This window comes from Macrosteles quadrilineatus, unplaced genomic scaffold (assembly GCF_028750875.1).
Source record: "Macrosteles quadrilineatus isolate MER2022 unplaced genomic scaffold, UCM_ALF_1.0 Scaffold_8__2_contigs__length_117827958, whole genome shotgun sequence".
Classification (NCBI taxonomy): domain Eukaryota; kingdom Metazoa; phylum Arthropoda; class Insecta; order Hemiptera; family Cicadellidae; genus Macrosteles; species Macrosteles quadrilineatus.
Genome location: NW_026542601.1, coordinates 83,206,770 through 83,228,954, shown reverse-complemented (window position 1 = coordinate 83,228,954; position 22,185 = coordinate 83,206,770). Strand labels below are relative to the sequence as shown.

General features: G+C 33.3%; 1 protein-coding gene across 2 annotated transcripts; it reads right to left on the bottom strand.

Moving 5' to 3' along the window:
* Positions 1-207: 207 nt before the first annotated feature.
* LOC128999874 (clavesin-1-like) lies at positions 208-16,994 on the bottom strand. 2 transcript variants are annotated; one of them, XM_054426611.1, is made up of 8 exons: positions 16,967-16,994; positions 13,503-13,688; positions 10,299-10,390; positions 9,422-9,578; positions 7,345-7,538; positions 3,658-3,768; positions 2,036-2,186; positions 208-1,032 (listed from the first exon to the last, which is right to left on the bottom strand). In XM_054426611.1, exons 1-8 carry the CDS (start codon positions 16,974-16,976, stop codon positions 1,001-1,003), a joined length of 933 nt encoding a protein of 310 aa, XP_054282586.1. In that variant the 5' UTR covers positions 16,977-16,994; the 3' UTR covers positions 208-1,000. The 2 variants fall into 2 exon arrangements, with proteins under 2 accessions (XP_054282586.1, XP_054282585.1); XM_054426610.1 differs by lacking the exon at positions 16,967-16,994 and having other exon boundaries at positions 13,503-13,758.
* Between the last annotated feature and the right edge of the window lie 5,191 nt (positions 16,995-22,185).

The following is a 22,185-nucleotide window of genomic DNA, read 5'->3' as shown; positions in this document are numbered from 1 at the left end:
TTTTCGTAATGATAAGTGTAGTTTTAAAGGATTGTTTATAGCTATTTTATAGTGGATTAATTTGTATTCATTACAGATACTACTGCCATATAAAGATTTTTTAGCAACCACATGATTATTGAACACCAAAACCTAAGCAAGGTCCGTCTGTATTTAAGGTAAGAGTTCATATCTACCCCATACATGTCTTGTATGACTTCTAATAAATTAAATAAATTTTTGTAGTTAAGTGCATTTTATTTTTATTGTTTTACATTGACTGAGTACAAATAGTATAAAACTAATCTCTTACATATAAAACACCAAGTATCACATTGTAAATTCGAAATGTCACATGCAACGAGATTATCAAACTATAAAAGGAACAATAAGGTGTTAATGAAAGCTACAATGTCTTAAAATTGTTGAAATATTAAAAAGAAAATTTAAAAAAGTCTAAGTCAAATTGATCTAAATAGATAAATCTAAAATCAAATTTAATGTTACTAATATCTACTAAAACTTTAAATGCATTTTCAACACAACTAAGTATATAAATATATTTACACTTATCTTTATCTTAAACCTTATAAAAATACTAAAATTAATTATTCTCACAACAGTAGTTGGTATAAATCAATCATAAATTGAATAAAACAAGCAATTTTCTTAATTCTAAATCAACAATAAATGCAATGAAAAGCGAGGTGTCAAACCCACTCAAAAATCAACTAAGTCTAAGACTATAATTTTACAAAGAATTTATGTTTGACTATTTCATTACAGATCTTCTCCCCTCCACTATAATAATACGGACATCAACGGAATAATAATGCCTTTTCTTTAAAAATATTATCAATTACCAAATTACAGTAATTATAAAAATTAACAATCATAGGCGTAAATACTATAGTTAGTTTTTTGAGAGATCACAAACCATTATCACAATATGTTTCTGAGTAGTATTATAAATATTCTTTTGAAGGTTGATCCATTAGGACGATTTATGTGATCTGGCAGTTTAGTTTCTCCTGTATCCAAATGAGTTCCATTCTGAAAAAACATTTTTCACTATAAATATATCTTGGAATATAAGTAGGGTAACAGACTAGGGATCTGAAAAAACCCCTAATTTCCCCACTGAGATGTTTTTGTTTAATTAAAAGTAACACAATTAATTACGTCGCGTAACCAAAACTTTAATGTCATACTGCAGCAAAAACAGCTGTTTTTAATACATACGTTGCGGGTCTAAAGTAGTAGGGTCTAAAGTAGTCTATACAAGGCTTTTTAGTCCCTAGGGAGTAAAAGTCAGATGTTGTAAACAATGTTGTAAATTTCGATTGTAATCAATCGTGTTTAGAATGATTGGTTGTAGCTTATTGTTGCATTTTAGTCAATAGTTCGACATAGGATAATATACACTACAGTTAATGCAATCGTTATAGACGAAATAATTAAATCATTTATAAAAAGCAGCTGCTTATTTGCACGATAAAATAAAAAAGAAAGATATTTTGAAATATATAGTTCGTCATACGGGCAAAAAGTCTCTTTTCACCCTCTTTCATTCGTTCTAGATAACCTATACGTTTTAAGCTGTTCCTAAGGAAATCTATGAAGTACCATGATCGACTAACCAACACAAGAAGCCTTCTTATCATTGTAAATTTTGAAGCTCGTTTTTCGTATCTAGTTCATATTTGGGACACTGTTCACTAGTGTCGAAGAAATATTGTTTATATTATTTTAGGGTTCATTTAATGATTTATGCTTACTGTTTGGCAATATAACAAGGAGACGAGTTATTGTTTATTATTAGATCGTTTTATTTGGCTAAACGAGGTAGCAAATTACTTAAATGACAAGAAAAAAATTGTAAACTAAACACGACCTCTACAGTGCATTGGACGGAGCTAACAATAACATTGGCTTCAGCTGTTCCATAAGGATGATAAATATGCTATGGGAGTATGTTTTATCTATGGTACTATCTATACCTTAAACCAAAATCCCAAGAACTAAACCCCCCCAAACCCCCCCCCCCCCCCCTTACCTCTGAGATGTGGTTCGATGGCAACCAATGCAGGATACCAGTCCGCACTGCTGTAGTCAATCATTGGCAGAGTTCCGCCATAGTTCTCTGGCAGACACTTGGGTTCCAGGTGCTTGTGAAGTGACGCCATCTTGGACCCGTGCATGTACAACTGAAAAAAAAAATATTTTCGTTAGTGATTCATACATGTTTAAATCAAATCATTTTTTGTAAAGTAAACATGATATTTAGTGCTTGTGAAGTTAAAATACAAATAAATTTGAACCAGAAAGCCAAATGTTCACCTTTGACCTTGTACTCTATTCCGCGTTAATTATTTTAGTGAAGGGAGTACTTACCTTAGTAGTGTCCTTTCTTTAGATAGGTGGATCTGCAAATTAACACCATGGCATTTGATCCATTGAGGGAATTCATTACCATATAGCTTCAAGCCAATGGTAATTATTTTCATTTTAACACGTGTCTTTTAAAGTTTTTAGAAGCATCCTTGTCTACACACGATACAATATGACTCGTACATCGATATGGCGATGAAACTAATTCACTTTAGAAGAATGTGGCAACAAAAACAGTTTACCAAGGCAAGATTTCTACCCATGTTTTTCAAAAGCTGCAATGAACAAAATTTTGGCAGGTTTTTTTACGTTTACATGGTAAATACTATGTCATTATAATAGAATTAATTAAATTATGGCATTATGATACACACGAAAGGCATATTAGCCTATTAACCATGGGAGGCAAAATGTTACCCTTCTTAGGAATTTTAGACGGTATAATTATTCAAAATAATATCTGGTATTTTTAGTGGCATGATATTTTAGTAAAGAATCGTGAGCCTAATGTAAGCTGAAAAAAATTACTGATATCCCTATTAAAAAAGAAGTAAGTGTGCAAGTATAAACCATTATTTCAGTCTTAGTATGTCAGTTTCTATTAAAAACTGTGATTCATTTTCGGGTATTACCCAAGGTTTTCTGGGAGTAAACGGTGAAACTACACAGAAAACTGACTCATTGTATTCAGTTTTATTTTTAGCTAATTTAGCAAGACACAAAGCACACAAAGATAAGCAAATTGTTTTCTTTCACTCCGCTATTTGTTCTATGAGTGTGGAGTTTTGAAATGTGCTTCATGTTTACATCGTTGAACATGTGAGGTACATTGTAAACACCAGCAAAATATAGTTACCTAATTTTTTTACTTAGAATATATTACTAAAGTATCAAAGATTGTTTAATAAAATTAAAGCCTCCACTCGTGTCACAAGGTGTAGACTACTTGACCGACAAGTCATTTTGTAAACAAGCCAGTTGACCGAAAACCTTTTATGTCGATGAACTGGCTCGTCGAACAATTTACATGTCGTTCAAATGGCACACAAGTCTATTGAATATCAATCATAAATTTAATTGTGAATTGAAATTTTAATCTTGAATTCTAGCTTTCGGACACAGCAAAAGAATCCTTTGCATCTTTGCCACTGACAAGCTATACCTTTGTGAAAATTGTGTGGAATCCATTGTAATATTTCCGAAGACAAACACAGTATTAAATTTGTTTAGAATCTCTATTCGGGGTGCGTTCAGATCTTAAATCTACATTCAATTGACGTAACTTACTCTATTTCTTAGCTTCTCTTTCACCAAAGGCTTGAAGAGCTTCCAGACAACTTTGAACAAGAATGGTTCCTTCACGATGTGCACCTCTTTTAGACGCAATGGCATCGCTTCCTGTAAAATTAATCAGAAATACAATCAGATGAGCGTAGAATATATTGTTTCAATGATGTCATTGGAATAGATAGGCTATCCCAGCAACGTCACATTTTCCATGAGCCAATAATGATACCACATTAACCCCATCTACACGCATACCCCTTTGTAAAGTCCTAATAAATAATTTAGTATGCTATCAAAAATTTGTTAGCATAAACTTTTGTTTTAACCTTTTACTAACTCGAACTCGTTGATTATTTCATTCTTCCATAAACAAAGAATAAATTTAAAATAATCTTTAATTGAGCGTAGTTAAGGTGTTGAACGTGTACAATCAGACGGAATGCATTCAATATTGATGTACACAAACTTTTATCAGCAATGCGGACAATCTGATAAGGGTTGTATGTAAATTAATATGTGACGCATTCTGACCACAAACAAACAAAACATTTGAATTAGTTGACATTTTATTTTAAGTGGATTATTTTCCAAAAGAGCTTTATCCAAAATATAGATATTTTTGGGTGGTAACCGAACCACGTTATGGAATTGCTATGTAGCTTAAAAAACGTAATGATTGACGGGATTCGAATACATGACTTTCGAACAGAACTCCCGTCCATCAACTTTTACAACAGCTGAACTTCGATATTGCGTGTGTTCAGAACTAATGATTTATTCCTAATGAAATCTGTCTAATCTTAAAATATTCATATTCACTTTTCTCCTTGATAGTATTCATTTTAACTCCAAGTATTTTTCATAATATCACTAATTAAATATTGAAAACTCAAGAGCACTAAACATTGTATTTGGTTACAAAATCGAAACAATAACAAAGAACAAAAACAGAAAAACATATTTGTAAAATCAGCTGTTCAATTAAATTATCAAAGTGTACATATGGTCTATAATTTTTTTTATATGATAAGACACAGTTCAGAATCAGATTCTTCAGTAGAATCTAGTTGTAATTTAAACTTCGAGAAATGATAACGAACTTGTTCATTTTAGTTTCTAGACCATATATGGCAATTTAAATTATACATCCGATTTCTAACGAGCTTGAAACTCTATACCACTGACATTGCATGTTTATACTTGTAGCAATAAGGCCCGTTTTTAGCAAATTCTTGAAAAATATTTTTTTTATTACACGCTTAAATCTGGTTTCATGTTACATATTTTATCACAAAACTATAGTAATCAATTTTTAAGGAATATAGATTAGTTTCTGCTAAAACGTACCTGTAAAATTATAGTTTTAGCTTTGTATTCACTAAGATTATTTCTCAATTGCTCGACAGAGACTTTGTGTGAGTTTAAAAGACGTCTGAACCTTAGATAACCCGCCTTGCGCCGACCCTTGGTGCTAATTACGCGAATTTCACGCTACGAGCGCAGTTTTTGCGCCAACACGAGATAACCTTGTGTTATTACAGTTGTACTGGTTAAACCCGTGTTTGACTTCGTTTTCAATTTAATTGTGAACCGTTTTATTTTAAAGAATTTTTACAATGTTTATTAATTGTTTGCGATTTTAACCTTTTAAAATCTTACAACGTATCATTTGAGAGGTATGAGTTGTCCAAGACTTATAGCGAATGGGTCGACTTTTAATCAATATTGTTTGTATGGTTGATATTTTAAAATAAATGTTCGCATACTCTTCAGTATATAATTACAAAAAAATATTTGATAATAGGGAAGAAAATTAACTTAAGCTAACTAATATTGTCACGGTAACCGGCGAACAACTATTAATGAAAAACCTATTATAAATACATTACAACGTGTTACCTTCAATTTTTTTCTCGATCAACGACCAGAAACACATATTTGTTGTACTTGAGAGCGGTAAATATTTAATCAAAATCTTTACAAAAAAAGACTTAAGACTGTGATAGTTAAAAAAAAAACCATTTTTTTTACTTAGATACAGTTCAGTACCTATGTTTTACTGTTAATCTACGCCTATTAGGGGCTGAGATCAGAAATCTAAACGGGTTACGTTGTCCAAGTTACCAATAGTATAGACAAAAAGAACGTAGCGCGTACGCCGTAACTAGATGGCGCTCCCAGCGGTGTGTGCCAGAACCTATGGTAACCGCAGCACGGCTGGCGGGCTATATTTAATTCTTTTTTGTCTATGCCAATAGGTACAGATGATAAGATACTAATCAATCCACATTTTTATATCGATCTTCAAAGAAATGAAGCCATTTTTATTTCGATGTAGGCCTATACATAAAGCACTCATTTTAAGTTTTTTATTCTTTTTATTACGGTTTGTTTTGGATGTCAACTAAAATTTACTTTATGATTTTTTTCAAAAACAACAAATTGACAAAAAAAGTTTCTTGAATTTTTTACCGTGCAGATTTTTTTCAACGAGAAAATTCGTCTAATTTAGTACCTCCATTTAAGAAATCTCCCAAAAGACACCATTGCGACCCAAAATCAGCAGATACCCGATGATAATTCAATTTTGAATAGCGATAACTAGGCCAAATCCTGCTACGTCATTCGCAGATTGGCTAGTGGATGAACACAGAGCTGTATCAGCGATCGTCTGACGAACTGACCAAAGTCCTTTGATAAGCACGCAGTCAAGTCATGACTGGTCGTACTGTTCTAGACTGGGACGTGGTTTTGCTCTGACTAAACTTTTGATCACTAGAAATAAATTTGATGACTAATTGCACCTTCATTTGCGCGTAGAGTTGACCAATTTTGTGTAAAATTATTATATGCTTGTCAAGTGCCTGTCACACGTGACCGGTTTGCTCAGTTGGTAGTAGCTTTGACTATTAATACTTCTGTATCCAATAGTCAATGGTAGTAGGGTGGAAACTAAATGTATCTATGTAAGTACAGTACAGTTGTGACAGTAAGTTGCCTGTGAGTCAAAATCCACCCCAAGGTTTGGACAAGCACCAATTTTGGTTTATATTCAAACGAGGTTTGATACACTTTACCAGGGTAATGTAAAGTACTTTTTGGTAGCATTTTAAAATTCACCCCGCCCCCAATAGGGGTTGCTGGGGGTAGTTAAAAATATTTAAATGACAACCACAAGTAACACATCATTTTTAAGAACTTCAAAAAGTAAATTAATGCCGCAAATCCGATAAAAGCTATGACAAGAAATGTTAAACGTTAATTTAACTGGAACTTTGCGTTCCATCACTTTTGTTCTTTTTATGGCTGTAAATTTTCAAATAACATTCAGTACACGTGACCAGGGTGATGTCACGCACTTTTTAACATGATTTTGAATTTCATCATCAACTCATCCACCCCTAAATAGGAGTTTGTATTTAAAAATCAAAACCAACCAGTAATATACCAGCTTGTACTTTTATATCATACGAGCTTGATGTAAGTGTTTCTTAATGGTTAACCAACATTTCATAACTTAAAAGAGAGAGGGTTGCTCAATTGTAGGGAAAGGTAATTTCACTAAGGTTTCGATAAAAGTGGAGTTATTCACAATGTATAGAAGACCCTGTGTAGCCTAGTAAAGATTATAACACTAATCTCAGAATAAATTAAAATTATAATATTTTACGTTGAAATTTACAATACCTGTATGAAAGTCAGCAGGTTGTATGAGAATGATGGGCTCATCGCTGCAATCTGCTTCATCCCCAAGTTCTCAAAGTCCAAGATGACTACGACCCCTCGAACTTGTGTCTCGGGCTCCAAGATGGCTGCCAGATGGATCATGTAGAACAGACGGAACAGCGCGTCGGAGCTCAGGATGTTCGTGTCCCAGGCAGCTAAGGAGAAACATTTCAACTTTACACTATTGACTAGATAACCCGCTAAGTAATTTACATTTGTTAAAAGGGTTAAATGTCGCTTTCATTGAGTTAGGTTTTACCACCGTGCAGTGGTTACCATAGGTTCTGGCGCACACCACTGGGAGCCGTATAATTACGTAGCGCTAGGCCGTAACTTCATGGCGCTCCCAACGGTGTGCGCCAGAACCTATAGGAACCGCAGCACAGCTGACGGTCTTTTACCGTCCATTTAGAGTACCATACAGAACCTATACTCCATGCTAAAGCTAGCATTTGAAACGCCTGTGGCTGTCCGTACATAAATTAGATACTAGAGATTTTTTATTGAATTCATACTTAGTATTTGAATTTCATTTTGTAATGACAGACGATAAGGGCAATTACCAATGAGTCAATTGTGATGATGTTGGAAAGTTGGTAGGCTGTATTTCCCTCAACAGGCATGTGTTAGTATACAGTAGTTGAAATAATATTCACGCCACACTGGTATTTTTAATTTTCGCTATCATACAGCTATATCTAAAAATTGTGCACAGGTATAGTATAATAGAACCATGGATTAATTTACCCATGCATTAAACTCAAAATAATATTTAGTACGTAGATTTCTTACAATTTTAATATCCACTCTAAAATTTTTCCATACTACAGTAATTTCTATTTTACATAACATTTTGTTAAAATTTCACGTAAATAACCTTCGAAAACACACATCGAGATTTTATTTTATTTCAAAACTGTACTTTTACACCAAAGTGCAAATATCTGCACCCACAAAGATCACAGTCTAACTCAGTGAATGCAACCTTTCTTTGATAAATCAATTACTGCGACGCGACGCATTAATTTAATTAACGATTCAATTGATAACACGTTGATTTATGCATTTCCTACAGGCCAAGTCCAAGTTCACCAGATATCCTACGGATAAGGGAACAAAGTGAGAACGTTCAGCCATCGATTCCACACAATTTGAAAAACCAAAGTTTGATTGATAACGGAGGTCTCGTATTTGACCTTGGCTAGGAGCCCCTTTGTCTAACAAAGATGTTATGAAAGTGATGTTCCCAGAATTAGCAACTAAACTACTCCATATATAATTGGTTTATTGGGTGTCAGCTGTATCTATACCGAGAATTAATTATTATTAGAGGGTCAGTGCGTGTAGCCCGGAAACAATCATTGTAACCATGAGATTAAATTAACAAACTTTTTGTTCAAAACTGGTCTTAATACATTTACTTGATACAAGGAGTTTCTCTGTTACTCCCCTTTTTTGTCGTACTAAACCAATTTTTACGATTTAGGTGTCATTTTAAAGCTTATGATCTAGTAGAGTGATGAATGGTGAGTAAAAAAGATTGCATTCAGGGCTTCACCCCCCTAGCGTTAATTTTATTTCTAGGGTTCACTTTTAAAGATCCAGTGATGCTGCCAAACTTTCTTTATACAGGTTTTAATGTGAACTGTAAATTTAACAGGTGATACTTTAGTTGAATGTTTAATCACAGTCAGATAATAAACAAGAGAAGAAACTGTTCATTGATTTTAAATATTCTAGCATTAGTGATGATTGTAAACAGCGTATATCACTTATTAAACAGCTGATTATTCGCAAAATTGAAAACAAATTGGAGGTTGTTTTGAGAGGTTATCCTTGCATGAAAAGTATTTTCGTTTTCTGTCTTAGCAATAAGACGAAAAATATACATACACAGGGAAAAAGTGTCTTTTCAACCTGTTTGTATTGGTCATGAAACGGGAACTCGGGTCGAAAAGTGTCACTTTACGCCCTAGTGGTGAAATATACTTTTTCAATTAGTTTATGATACAACGTTACTCCTGCATGATGTGCTCACCTCCTACGTTGGCCACCAGTATCCTCCTCCCCAGATGGTCTCGGTCAGTCAGGACGTTCACTACCCTAGACTTCTGTAGAGCTTCCCTCTCGGAGGACGACGAGAGTTCGGACAGAATGTTTGAGTTCTTCTCCTTGAACTGCGCCACCCTCTTCATCTGATAACAGACAAGATGTGGTTGAAACTGATTGTTTGGTTATGAGCAGAACAGAACAAGTATAACCTTAGACTACCAACACAATGAGTATGTTTTATCTATGGTATAACTAACCCACCTTCCATTTATAACATACACATTAAACAACTTCCCTTCAAGATGTACCACCACTCTTAAGGATTAGCTAAAGACAATATTATTGCCTGTTTACGTTCAGCATCACTTAATTTTGTTGATATTTCCTCTTTACTTACAGGTTATCCATATATAAATCACAAAGTACCCATGCACTTTTGAGAAAACTACAAGTCACGCCCGATAAACCATATACTTAAAATGTTCGTTGCGAGAAACCTTGTGCAAAACTATCCATTACTTCATAAATTGCCTTTTAAGGTCGTAATTTCTTTCTAAAGGAAACTTTTCATATACCTAATGTTAAAAATACCTCAGATATACTTATGTTTTGTTATTCTTTCAATTGTTAACTTATTAAAATCAGGAATGATTATTTGTTTGTATTACTGTATTCTGTTATGTTTATTTCAGCTTAACTTAACCATCCCATAGTTTTATTAATACTTATGAAGTCAAACGGGGCAAAGCTCGTGGGTAAACAGCTAGTTTGTTTTAAATGTAATTTTATGGGAGTTGTTTGGAATGCAAGATCATGCCTTAATAAATAATCAGAGGCCTGTAACCAAGCATGTAAATATTTACCAAAGCAAGCGCACTTTCAGGATAAAACTTGGTCGGCCTGAGGAAGATGAGGAGAATTTCATCGTCGTCTCTGAAATTCAGGTTGCCTTCCTCTGAAACAGTTGAAATAAATCTAAAAGTAAAATCGTTAATCAAAATTCAACCATAGATATTTACTATAGGATATTTTATTTTACATGCAGCCAATATAATACAAAGTTTATACCCTATATATTTATTTACCAAACAACATCTGAGAAATAGATATTGTTTAAAAGTTATAAAAGTTGGGCCAATTTCAACAAAATATTTTTATTCAGGTATGAAACAATTAACATATTTAATAAGTGTAAAATCGTAGATCAAAATCAGCCATAGTGCATTAGAAATGTACCAAAGATTAATAAAATAAAGGCTATTTATTTTTAGATGCAGTCAATATAACAGAACATTTAAACACTAACGTGATAGGTATGTTTATTTACCATACATCTGAGAAATAGCTATGGTTTAAAAATCAGCCAATTTCACACATTTCTTTTTATTGACTAAACTGAGCTGTCAGAACATACCGGTACCTAGCTAAATTGAAAAATATACTAAACCCTATCAATTAAATGTTAAACATTATATCTAATAATATAGAAGAAAAACAGAAGGTCGACCAAGTTTTTTTAATTATTAAACCCATTAATCAACTCGAGTAAGCAGTTTTCAATTAGATAAAGCCAAATCAATTCAGTGAGTCTTGTCTATTGTTGTGGTTATAAATCAGCTGTTTATGACTTATCGGGCGCAAAGGTTTAGACATAAATAAGTTGAACTCTTGATGAAAACAATGGTGTCGCAAACAAAGTTCTGGGTCACTCCTTGGATCAACCAAGCGCGCAATTGCTTCTTGATTTTGTTTCTTTTGTTACGAAAGAAAACAATTTGTCATTGATTTAAATATCAATCTGTGTTAAGTGACAATTTAAAAGTTTTAAATGCTTATTTTAAGAAAATACTAGCCACACACTAATTGTTTCAAAACAACAGAGTAGACTTTAACTTAATTTATTTAGAACAAAAAAATACATCTAATAATAACTACTAGTGCACCTGGTGATAGAATTCGAGTAATTGCACAGTCACAATTTCCGATTACTTAAAAGAGTCAACTACAAGATGATGTGATCAATCACTCTACTCCAGTTATTGACACTGAAAACGAACTCACTCTGGAAACGAACTCACTCTGGAAACGAACTCACTCTGAAAACGAACTCACTCTGAAAACGAACGCTCTTGTGTGTATCATGTGTTTACTATAAACAGCTGTAAGTAATACCAATTATTCGTCTGTTTAAGTAAACAAAGTCTTTTCTTCATAAGAAATACATTGGGGTTTTGATGGCCTGTGGGGCGAAGCCCGAAGACTTTTATTACAGAAATTGGTGAAAGGGGGCGTCTACACAAAACATACTTCATTTTGACACCTCGTTTGTAAAAATCCGTCCATTATTAACGGATGAGTAGTGTTTCATAGAAATCGCCTTCACGTATTATATATAAGGATAAGGACTTTAAAGTGTTAAATCTTATTAATTCAGTAATTCTGTCGTTATTGAAAAACTCCTCTTTTATAAAACTTGGTATGAAGTTGTAGTTTTAAACAGCTCAGCAATTTTTTTCGTAAAGCTAAGGGGCTGTAGCTTATTTTTGACTTATTCATTGAATTTCATTCATTTGTAATCTTTGTGTGTAAATTAAATCTATGAAAATAAAAGTTTTGCTATGTTAATTTTAATAATTTTAAACTTGACCTATTATAAACCTATTTATCTCTACAAATTTTCCAGAAAACATTTTCTTTACAACATATATCTTTATTGCTCAAGTCACCTGGAAAAGGACATCTACCCTGACGCACTTTCTTTCTTACCCACTTACCGCTTCCATTACTACACTCCTATAATCTGCTGGATGTGTTGCCATATAATAACGCAGTGATTTATTAAAATTCGTATTCTTTAGAGGGTTCTACCCGTTCAGTTCAAGATGGCGGCTAAACATGCCTCTACGGTACAAGCTTTCAACTTTCTAAAACTAATTTATTTCCAATGATTGTGAGCTTTTTGTGCTCTTAACATATCAGAGTTTGCAATGGATGGGGATAAATTTATGTTTACTATTATTATTCTATTTGTCTATGCCATTATTTAGAAGTTAAAACCACATGTGAAAAGACTAATTTATTGATTTTCAAAATGATTTTGTAAATACTTAAAGAAACAATTACGAAGTTTCAGTTCATCCATGGCATAGGTTGGATCTTTGTGAATATTTTACAGTTTATTTCAACTTGACAAACACTTTAATAATGCCACGAGGTTCTTTTTTGTAAGACTATGTTTACGTGGTAAACAGCTGATCTTAGTCAGTAACAAACCTACATTCTATCTCTTAAAACGATCAAAAATGAAAATTCTTCTGTGATTTTTACGAATTGTTTAACGTAGCTCAGTAGTTTTTATTTTTTTACTGAATTGCGTAATTTTTTACGTTATTTAATAACTGACATATAGCCTACAAATGATTAGTCACTTTTATCCGGATTTTCCTGAGCTTTAAAATATGTTCAGGTCTTTCAAAATATAAACAAAAACATTAGTTTGAAGAATATTTTTGTAGTAATTTGTACGCACCCAAATATCTACATTACTATTTTTGCCAAGTGTATAAACATCCTTATAGGGTTCCTAAATTATCTTAATACAAAGTGGCGGATTAGCTAAATTAATCCGAAATAAAACGAATTTTACCTAACTTTTTCGACTTATTTTTACATTTTGATCTTTGTCTTATGTTGCTGAACTGTAGGGGACACCCTGCAGATTATGGGAATGTACTAGTAATGGAAACAGGAAAACAGTTGGATAAAACATTGACTATGGATAGAATTAGGTACTTACCTAATCCAAAATCTAAAAAATGTCGATTTTGATCTTATTTGTTGTGTCAAATTCAATCAAGAGTAGGCCTAGCACTCTACGATTTTTAGAACACCCTGCAGATTACGGTAATCTTATAATGGAAGCGGGGGAGTTTTTCCACTACTGTTGTTACAAGATTTTTTTAGGTAAATATATTTAGTCAAGTTACTGTGGTTGAAATTTAAACACTGCAGATAATTTTTTCTAGGAACTTTTACTACATTACTGTATTACTCTCTGTTCGACTAACCTCTCATCAGACTCCTGAGCTGCTCTGTAGCCTCGCGCACCCTGGCCGGGGTCTCGCGCAGCTGTAGTTCCGCTACCCTCTGTCCCTCCTGGTCCAGCGGCTCCGTCTGTATCCGGAACCTAGGGTCCACCCCCGACATGTTTGCAGCACACCTCATCCTCATGTCGGAGTTGTTGTCCAAGGGGGCTAGAGGGCGGGGAGACATGGTGAGAGTCCGGGAGATACAGACCGACTGACCGCGACGCTTCGCAGCATCGTCTTATAGCTTATCAGCAGACTGATAAGCACCCGTTTGTTTACACAGGGATTTTTGTTAAGTTTCTTGAAATTGCATGATTTCAGAGTGTGCAATATGTTTGTTTACCCGGCTTGTAACTTAAATCCAGCATAATTTTAGGTGATAAGTAAATTAATAAGCGCTTGGTATTTTGGACTATTTTTTTTTAAATAGAACACATTGTATCATTGACCCACATATCATAGTGTTTTGTTTAAGGGTTCAATTTAAGGACTTTTAAGGTTTTATGTTTGTTCTATCTGTATTTGACTGGTTTGTGGGTGGCTTTTATTGATTTCCCCAGCTTTGGTTGGAGTTGTGTACTTTTCTTGTACCTAATATTTGTTTAGATAATTTTTCACCGGATGACGGGGTCGGATTCCAGATCCCGAAACGAGAATGAATAAACTGTTGTAGTTTGCTTGTTTATGGATATATTTTTATCAAATTGGGCAATTTTGATTATTTCATACTAGGCTAATTATCAACATTTAAATAAAAAAAAACACATCTCAATAACCTGTAGCAGCAAACCTATGTACTCATTAAAATTTATCTTATTTAAATAGGAAAAAATCTGACCACTCTCAGAGGATATTTTTGTAGAAATCCAGCTAGTTAAATAGAAATTCACTTAGTCTGCAGATTTGCGGCAACGGGGGTATTTCAATTTTGTAAGAGGGTTGTCCAAACCTTGGTCTAGTGACTGAACAATCAATAACTTTTGTTAGATAGCAACATCAATGATGACAAATACTTATCACTGCATTTTCTAAGGTATATGCCCTAGTTTTGTCAACTTTTAACGTTTACCTTTTAAAAATTCGAATCATTTATTAAGAAGTAACCTGGAATTACTTATAGTTTTTAAGCTAGGGATTCTTATGAATATTACTACTATAAGAATCTTGATTATCCTGAGACAACAGGTTTTGTAAAGAAGTATCGAGAACATTATTTAGTAGATACCAAGCATGATACTATTTGGAAAGACAAAATGGCGATTCTGCAAATGGTTTGAGACTTTCGTAAAATTTGTTTGTGATATTCTGAAATTAGCAATGGATTTTAACCTAGAAACAGATGGTAACATATTGGTAGACAGTTCTGACACACCCCATATAAAATTATGATTGCGTCTCAACAATTAATTTCAGTAACAGATTATGCTAATCATGCGCTTGAACACAGGATAGGAAATTAGGTAAATCAATAAAGGCATTCACGAGTAACATTCGAAAACAAATGAAAATCTCCTTTTGGCTCGTAAGGTCATTAGACTTTTAGTACTTATCTAAGATTTTTTGTTTTAATTTTTCTTTTGGCGAGTTTTAAGATAACAGACAAAGACGCCATTATCATTTCGTAGTAAAAAGTTTCATTGACTTGAAAGGGGCATTGTATTAGCCATTGTTTTGACTGTGCAAATATTTTTTTTTAACATTCATACAAAAAATACCTAGGTTTCTTTATATTGTATTGTTTAAAGAAACATGCTTGCCTATTAACATATAGATATTGTTTCAAAAAGGTAGCACCCAACTATGGACAACAAGTACTGTAAGCCATGTAGATTAAATTAATCAATAACATCTAGTTTAAATTAGTATTTTTGGACTTAAATCTAGGAATAATTTAATCTAAAAACTATCCAAAATAACAACAGGGTTAAAAAGTTCTTTTGAAAATATGAACCTTTCTAAAATTTGTAGAGAAACAAACTTTGAGACATAACGAAATTTTGTGCTGCTATAGCTTATCAAAAACCAGACCATTTTTGTTTTGTTGTCCTAAAAAAAGATCTAGAAATGCGTCGTTGGTCAACGTCCGAAATTTACGTCATAAAAGCAAGTGCGTGTAGATAAGTAAACTTATATCAAGTTTAGGCAACTGTGATAAATTTAGGGCAAAACTGTTAATTTTGGGAGAGACGTGGAAGAAATCTCTTGAATAACTCTACTAACACTATTTTCCATAACACGACTCTAGCTTTAAGGATATCCCCTACTAAATTGAATTCACAAATCGTCTTTATAGAAACTAAACCTTTTGGGAGAAGTATATTAATTAAGTAGAAAGGTAATTTAAAAAAACTAATCAAAAAATGATTACACTCATTGTCTCATGTTTACGTCATAAAATGATCCGATGCGCATAATCGTGATAAAGTTTGACGATTATCTTTGAGGTCAAAAGAGTTGGGAAACAGGTTTTTTTTACAATCAACAATAGCTGCTCAGTTGATCTAAAAATCTACAAGTTTTTTACCATGGTAAAAGATAAGATATGTAATGTCAGTCAATAATAATATTTGTCATGATTGATTACGTATTTCGAAGTATTTTTACACATATTAAATAAAAATAACGTTGAGTATTTAAATATTTGAACTATTAAAAACATTTAAGACTTGGTAAATTGTTTTATTATGTAGTATTTAGTTCACATAAAATGTTGATAATTTCAACCATCATAAAGGTTCGAGTTCAATTCATAAATGGTAAGTGCCTATTGGGTTTGATGATGATTGGAGTGTCCAATCGAAATCGATCACCACTTACCATCTTTCATATGTAATTACCGTCTTGTGAGTCAACAGTATAAATGTAAATATATTAATACTAGTGTTATTAGACGTATATCTTTTTATTTGTTTTTCAGGTAATTTAATAACGTGATGCTGATCAAGAAGTTATTCAAAATAATACCTCCCCAGATAATAGTTTTTTTTTATAATATTTTTCAATTTTATTACATTCTAAACCCCAAGAATCTTTCACTTTAGGGTTGGTTCTTTGATTTTAAGGAACAAAATCATTAAATTACATTCTTCTTCCAAACTTTGATGAAGACTTCATTTTACAATCAAGATAAAATTTCAGCCATTTTGGCTAAATTACCTATACTACTTTAATCGTACCTCGTTATAAGTGTAATGAAATTAGATAAATCAATTCTTCCGAAATCGGTGCAATTATATTTTGAAGCTAGTAAACCTATAGACAAATATTTTCTTTAAAAACTCCGCACAGGTTATCACAAACCCAAATAGAACCATATGCATGTTATCGAACAAATACATGCATGTTATCGTAAAAATTATCATCTTCCCCAGTCTTAAAATAAAACTTTGCTTCCAATTTAGCAGATAATAAGGTTTAAAACTTAAAAAAATATCTTTACATACCTGCCTCCATGCTGTGATGTTGCTCGGAAGCCACGACAATGCAATGTGAACGACGATACAGCTGATATCCCGTATATTTACTTGTCGGTTTCTTTGTTTATAGCTTGTGACAAGGGACTTCGTCCACCTGAAAAGCGCCTAATCTCACGCGCGTGCCAACCTTTGAACTGATAAGGTGCGACTCATCTAACGGACTTGATAGTGCTTTGTTGTGCTTAAATGGCACAGGTACTTTGTAATTTAAGAGAAGAGGTTTTTAGTACAAGAATTCGGATTAATCACTTTACTGTCAGTGACGTAATTATGTTCATGTTTTAAGCTATATTGGGTGTGGAATAGAGAGGGTAATCTGAGAAGCATGGTTGTTACATATGGTGTGAGTGCCTGCCATTTGACCGACATGTCATTTGGTCGACAAATGTCATAAAATGTCGGTCAACTGGCTTGACGAACAAGTGGCATGTCGGTCTAACAGTGGAACCCGTTTATTTTAGCTAGGATCATTTATAAAAAGACAATTATTAATTACAGCTGGGATTATTTTTAAGCCATCAAAAAGCCTGGTCATTCTAAGAATCGAACCAGTGGCCTTCTGACTGGCAGGCGAGCACTATATATAACTATTTACCCAGCTCGAACCGATGTTTAACGATAGGCATTTCTCAAAAGGTTGCACCGATAATACTGTACATTAAGTAACATTAAGCAAAAGTAGTGACGGTTTTATTTTTTCATATAAATCTAGTTTAAGTAATTTATCATTCTGCAATTTGAACTATAGTTCGGCCGCTTAGAAAACGACCTGCGCGCTAATGCTAAACCAATGCTGGAGGAGGTCGTTTTCTAAGCGGCCGACCTATAGTTAGCTAAGCTCAAAAGGAAATTTCACCTGCTGAAGCAGTAAGATAGATTGCATTAGTGTAAACAACTTGTTTCCTACACCTTTCCCATTTGGGCCTATGTTCATCGAAAAATCAGCGTTTAAAGCTTTCAACATTTTGCAAATAATTGTGATATCGTTATGCTTCTTATATTCGTATGATACAACAAAATGTAAGAGGTTCCATTTTACCATGAAAAATTGTCTTTATGAAATAAAATAAACTCATTTTAATCAGGCTACTGACATTGATCGAATCATAACTGCTTTGTGCATTATATGTTTAAAATAAATAATATAGATAAGTATATGAGTGGTGAGTAGTGCTCAACTGTCAATCAAAAAGGTCACCAGTTTGTTCACGAGTAAGGCCGATAGCTATTTAGAGGGTTCGAAACTGGGCCCAGCTGTTTTTGATCATTGGACTTAAATGTTTATGGCTCAAGAAACATCTGATATTTAGGGAAACTGATGTTACCCAGATAATCTCACTCCATTCTACAATATTGCGTTCGCATTTAGTCCAAAGTACGCACCTATTTATCATTACTAGTGCACATGTTGCTCGAATTCGAGCAATTGCAAAGTATTTCAAAACAAATATCAGTCATAACTTCCGATGACTTAAAAGTGTCAACTCAAAGATAATATAATCAATAACTCCACTCCAGTTATCGTGAATGAAAACAAACGCTCTTGTGTATCATGTGTTTACCAACAGCTGATTTAGTATGCAATTTGTTACCTAATACAAATTATTCGTCTGTTTAAGTAAAGATAATCTTTTCTTCATAAGAAATACATTTGGGTTTTTTGATGGCCTGTGGGGCAAAGCCTGAGGACTTCTATTACAGGAATTGGTGAAAGGGGATATCTTCACAAAAAAATACTTACTTTTGTGACATCGTTTGTAAAAATCTGTCCATTATTAACGGAGGAGTGGTGTTTCGTATAAATCGCCTTCCCGTATTATTATAAGGATGGTATGATGTCCCAAAATAGTGATAATGGATTTTATGAAACATAGTTTACCGTAATCCACACTAATATTATGTACTATCTGTAGACTTTCTCACGGGCGATATCAAAAATTAATATTTGATTAGCCATATAAACCGTGTCTATCGTTGTCGATAAATAAGACAAACAAATTTGTCTCATATTAAAAAGAAAAATATTTATTCCCTCGTATTTTAACCGTGGGAGTGATTCACCGAATCGTTTTGAAAAGGTTATGTAATATAGAGGTCATGTTATTCAAGATTCTAACTCATGTCCATGAATAATATATACATATTATAATTTTGTTGTGTTTTTCTACAGATCTAAATTACTATGCCTGGTAGCGTGTTGGAATTGTAACTTGTTATAAATAAGCAATCTGCACTTCAAATGAATCTCGTGCCTAGAAATAAATACATTAACGCATTACACGTTTTTCAACCAACAACTTGTACAGTATTAAATAAACTGTATCAGAACCAGAAACTGACACATACTTTCTCCCATTAGCTTGTCAACAACCCTTATATAAAAAAAAGAAAATAGGTGGGTGTTCTGGGAGTAACTGATGTAGGGAAATTCACAAAAAATTACATTGGTAGCCTTTGAACCGTAATTATTACTGTGTAAGAATTACGGTTCTTACACTATAGGGAGTTGATCATATTTTGTTTGCAGTTGAACGGCCATAGCATACCCAATTTTAATCAAAAACGAACGAGCGTTTTTGTGAAGTTTGAAAAACCAAAAAATCAAATTTAGCCTATATTAATTTGTGAACATTCAATTCAATATTTATAAGACCCTTGGATGGCCTATTAAGTCAAATATTGCCTTATTTCTGTAGAAATATCTATCAGAGTAAGAAGAGATCTTATTCTATTCTCTTTTCTAAGTAGCTGATTTCGTCATATCGCAACTCTATTACTTTTGCAACCAAGAAACGGAGCAAACGAGGGACTAAATGTAGCTTAAAATCCGTAGGAAAATTATGGACAGTTCGTTTTTTATGTTAATAATTATTCTGTAGGCCTACTCCTACTTTGCGTTGGATAGGGTTTTGAACTAAAAAATTTGCTTTAGGCCTATTACAAAAATGGAACCACTTAACGGTTGTAAAAACTTCACAACTGGAGAGTTTTGCCTAGTAAACCTTATCTACCTTTATCAGTAGTGGTTCAAGGGACAAGTTATCTCAAGTTTCCTCAAATGGCAATGGAGTCCCATTTTTAATAATGTACCCTAGAGGGATTGTTTCTTCAGTGGGTGGAGGTGCGGGTGTCCGAAGCCCTTCAGAGTGTGCGAAAAAGCAAATGGAACAAAAATTTACTTGGCTGAACTTACTCATTAAAAACTGTAAATCAACCATGTATACTAAATATTTATCTAAATATACCTGATGTATCATACAATTTAATTATCTTCACTATCTCTAACTAGCGATTAACTAGCCTTCGACTTGCCGATTATTCTGGTTTGGAGTTTGTAACTGACTACATAATCATAATACATAATACTGTAATCTCGCATGCATTTGGAAGTTGAAGCCAGTCGTTGGTTTCATCATATGACAATATCTTCAGCAACAATGCTGACTTGGTGACGTCAGAAGCCATGTGGTCAGGTCAAGGTCGTTCGTCTGAGGAGTCAGCATGTCTGCCAGGCACCACATAAATAAAACTGTCGAAAAATTGCACTCTGACACTCGTTCAAATTTACATTCAATAGTTTATTACATTTAAAAGGTTCCATCCTGTATGGAATCGGTACATTTGATCCATCTAAAAGTTTACTATGAGATCAAGTCAATTATAAACCTATAATTTATAAGTAATTGTCAGTAAAATTGAAAAGGAGCGTTCATGAAGTAATGGGGAATATTTTCTGTAGGAATGTTTTCTTCAATCTTTTTCTTTGTCGTCATACCAGCAGACATAAAGTTCCTTATTTTTAAGATATTATTAATACTGTAATTCGTGTAATTAATTTATAAACTTAACTATAAGATTCAGATAGAACAATTAGGGACTATGTTTATTTTAAAGTAGGCCTACCATTTAAAAATGTGTCATCAATATTTGCCAGGACACCATTTGTTGGATAATTACAGTTAAAATAAAATACAAAACACATTGTCACATAAACAGTGAAAAGCATTGAACATTATTCAAGTTTGTGTTGGGGAAAGTTCGTAATAATAACGGAATAAGTTCAGACAAACAACACATGTAATCCACTATAGTATGTGACAGTAGTAGTTATAATGATAACATATGGTAATTGTTCAACATATGTTTTGAGTTATTGTTTTAGATTTTGATTGGGGTTTTGTTCAAATAGAAATACACAACCTTTCACTATTTCAGTACAATTATTTAATAATTAATCTAATGACAGTCTGTTTAAAGAAACCTGTCTCCTGATCCTCCAACTACCCGGCTCGTTTGGTAACCATATAACCATTAGCAAGTACCCCCAAGGTGGACAGGTACCATCATACAGACTATAGGTGGTCATCACCAACCTTATGGTTTATATCATTACCTCCTCATAGGCTACTTACCAATCTTGACTTTTTTTAAGAGGTTGGCGGCCTCTTTTAACCTTGCATTTGCCTGTCTACATAGACTACAGATCTGTGCGTGGAACGTATCCAGCAAAGCAAGGGGATGAGCTGGTACAGTACTAAGGTGAACTGTACTGATAAAATGTTTGCGGCAGTAACCAGGATCCGAACCCACGACATCGCTGCCTTGGGCTTGAAGTCCGTGATACTAAACTGAGCCACCGACTCATCAACACACTTAGACAGGATCGAACCCTTGACCAAATCCCCCCCTTGACGATGTCTCCTGTAAAATAAAGTTATAAACCATTCAACCAAAGATCATACCTAATTTCAATACCAATCCATCGCAAGTAAAAGTTTCATATAGGCTACAGTGTTCAATTAGGAGTGAAATGGGTAGGGGCCTAAATTTATTTTGTTTGTAAATTTTTAGTTATAGATTTAAGATATTTAACCATTAGTTTTAGTAGTATAATAATTCAAATACATTTTCATGATGCAAAAAGTATATCCTTTTTAATTTGTCAAATAAGAACAAGCGTTCAAATTGACAAATTAAACTAGTTAAGTACAGTAGATAGTTACAAAAACAAATTGAATATTTTGCCATTTCAATTCTTAACTATTATATTGTCTGAAGCTTTTACTAGCAATGAACAGTCAACTTTCCTTTTGAATTGGAAATCAATGGTAGTGGAAGTAAATAATTATCATGAACCAAAGTGAGGTTTTGGTCGGTTTTTTATCAAGATCTTTCCGTTCATTCAT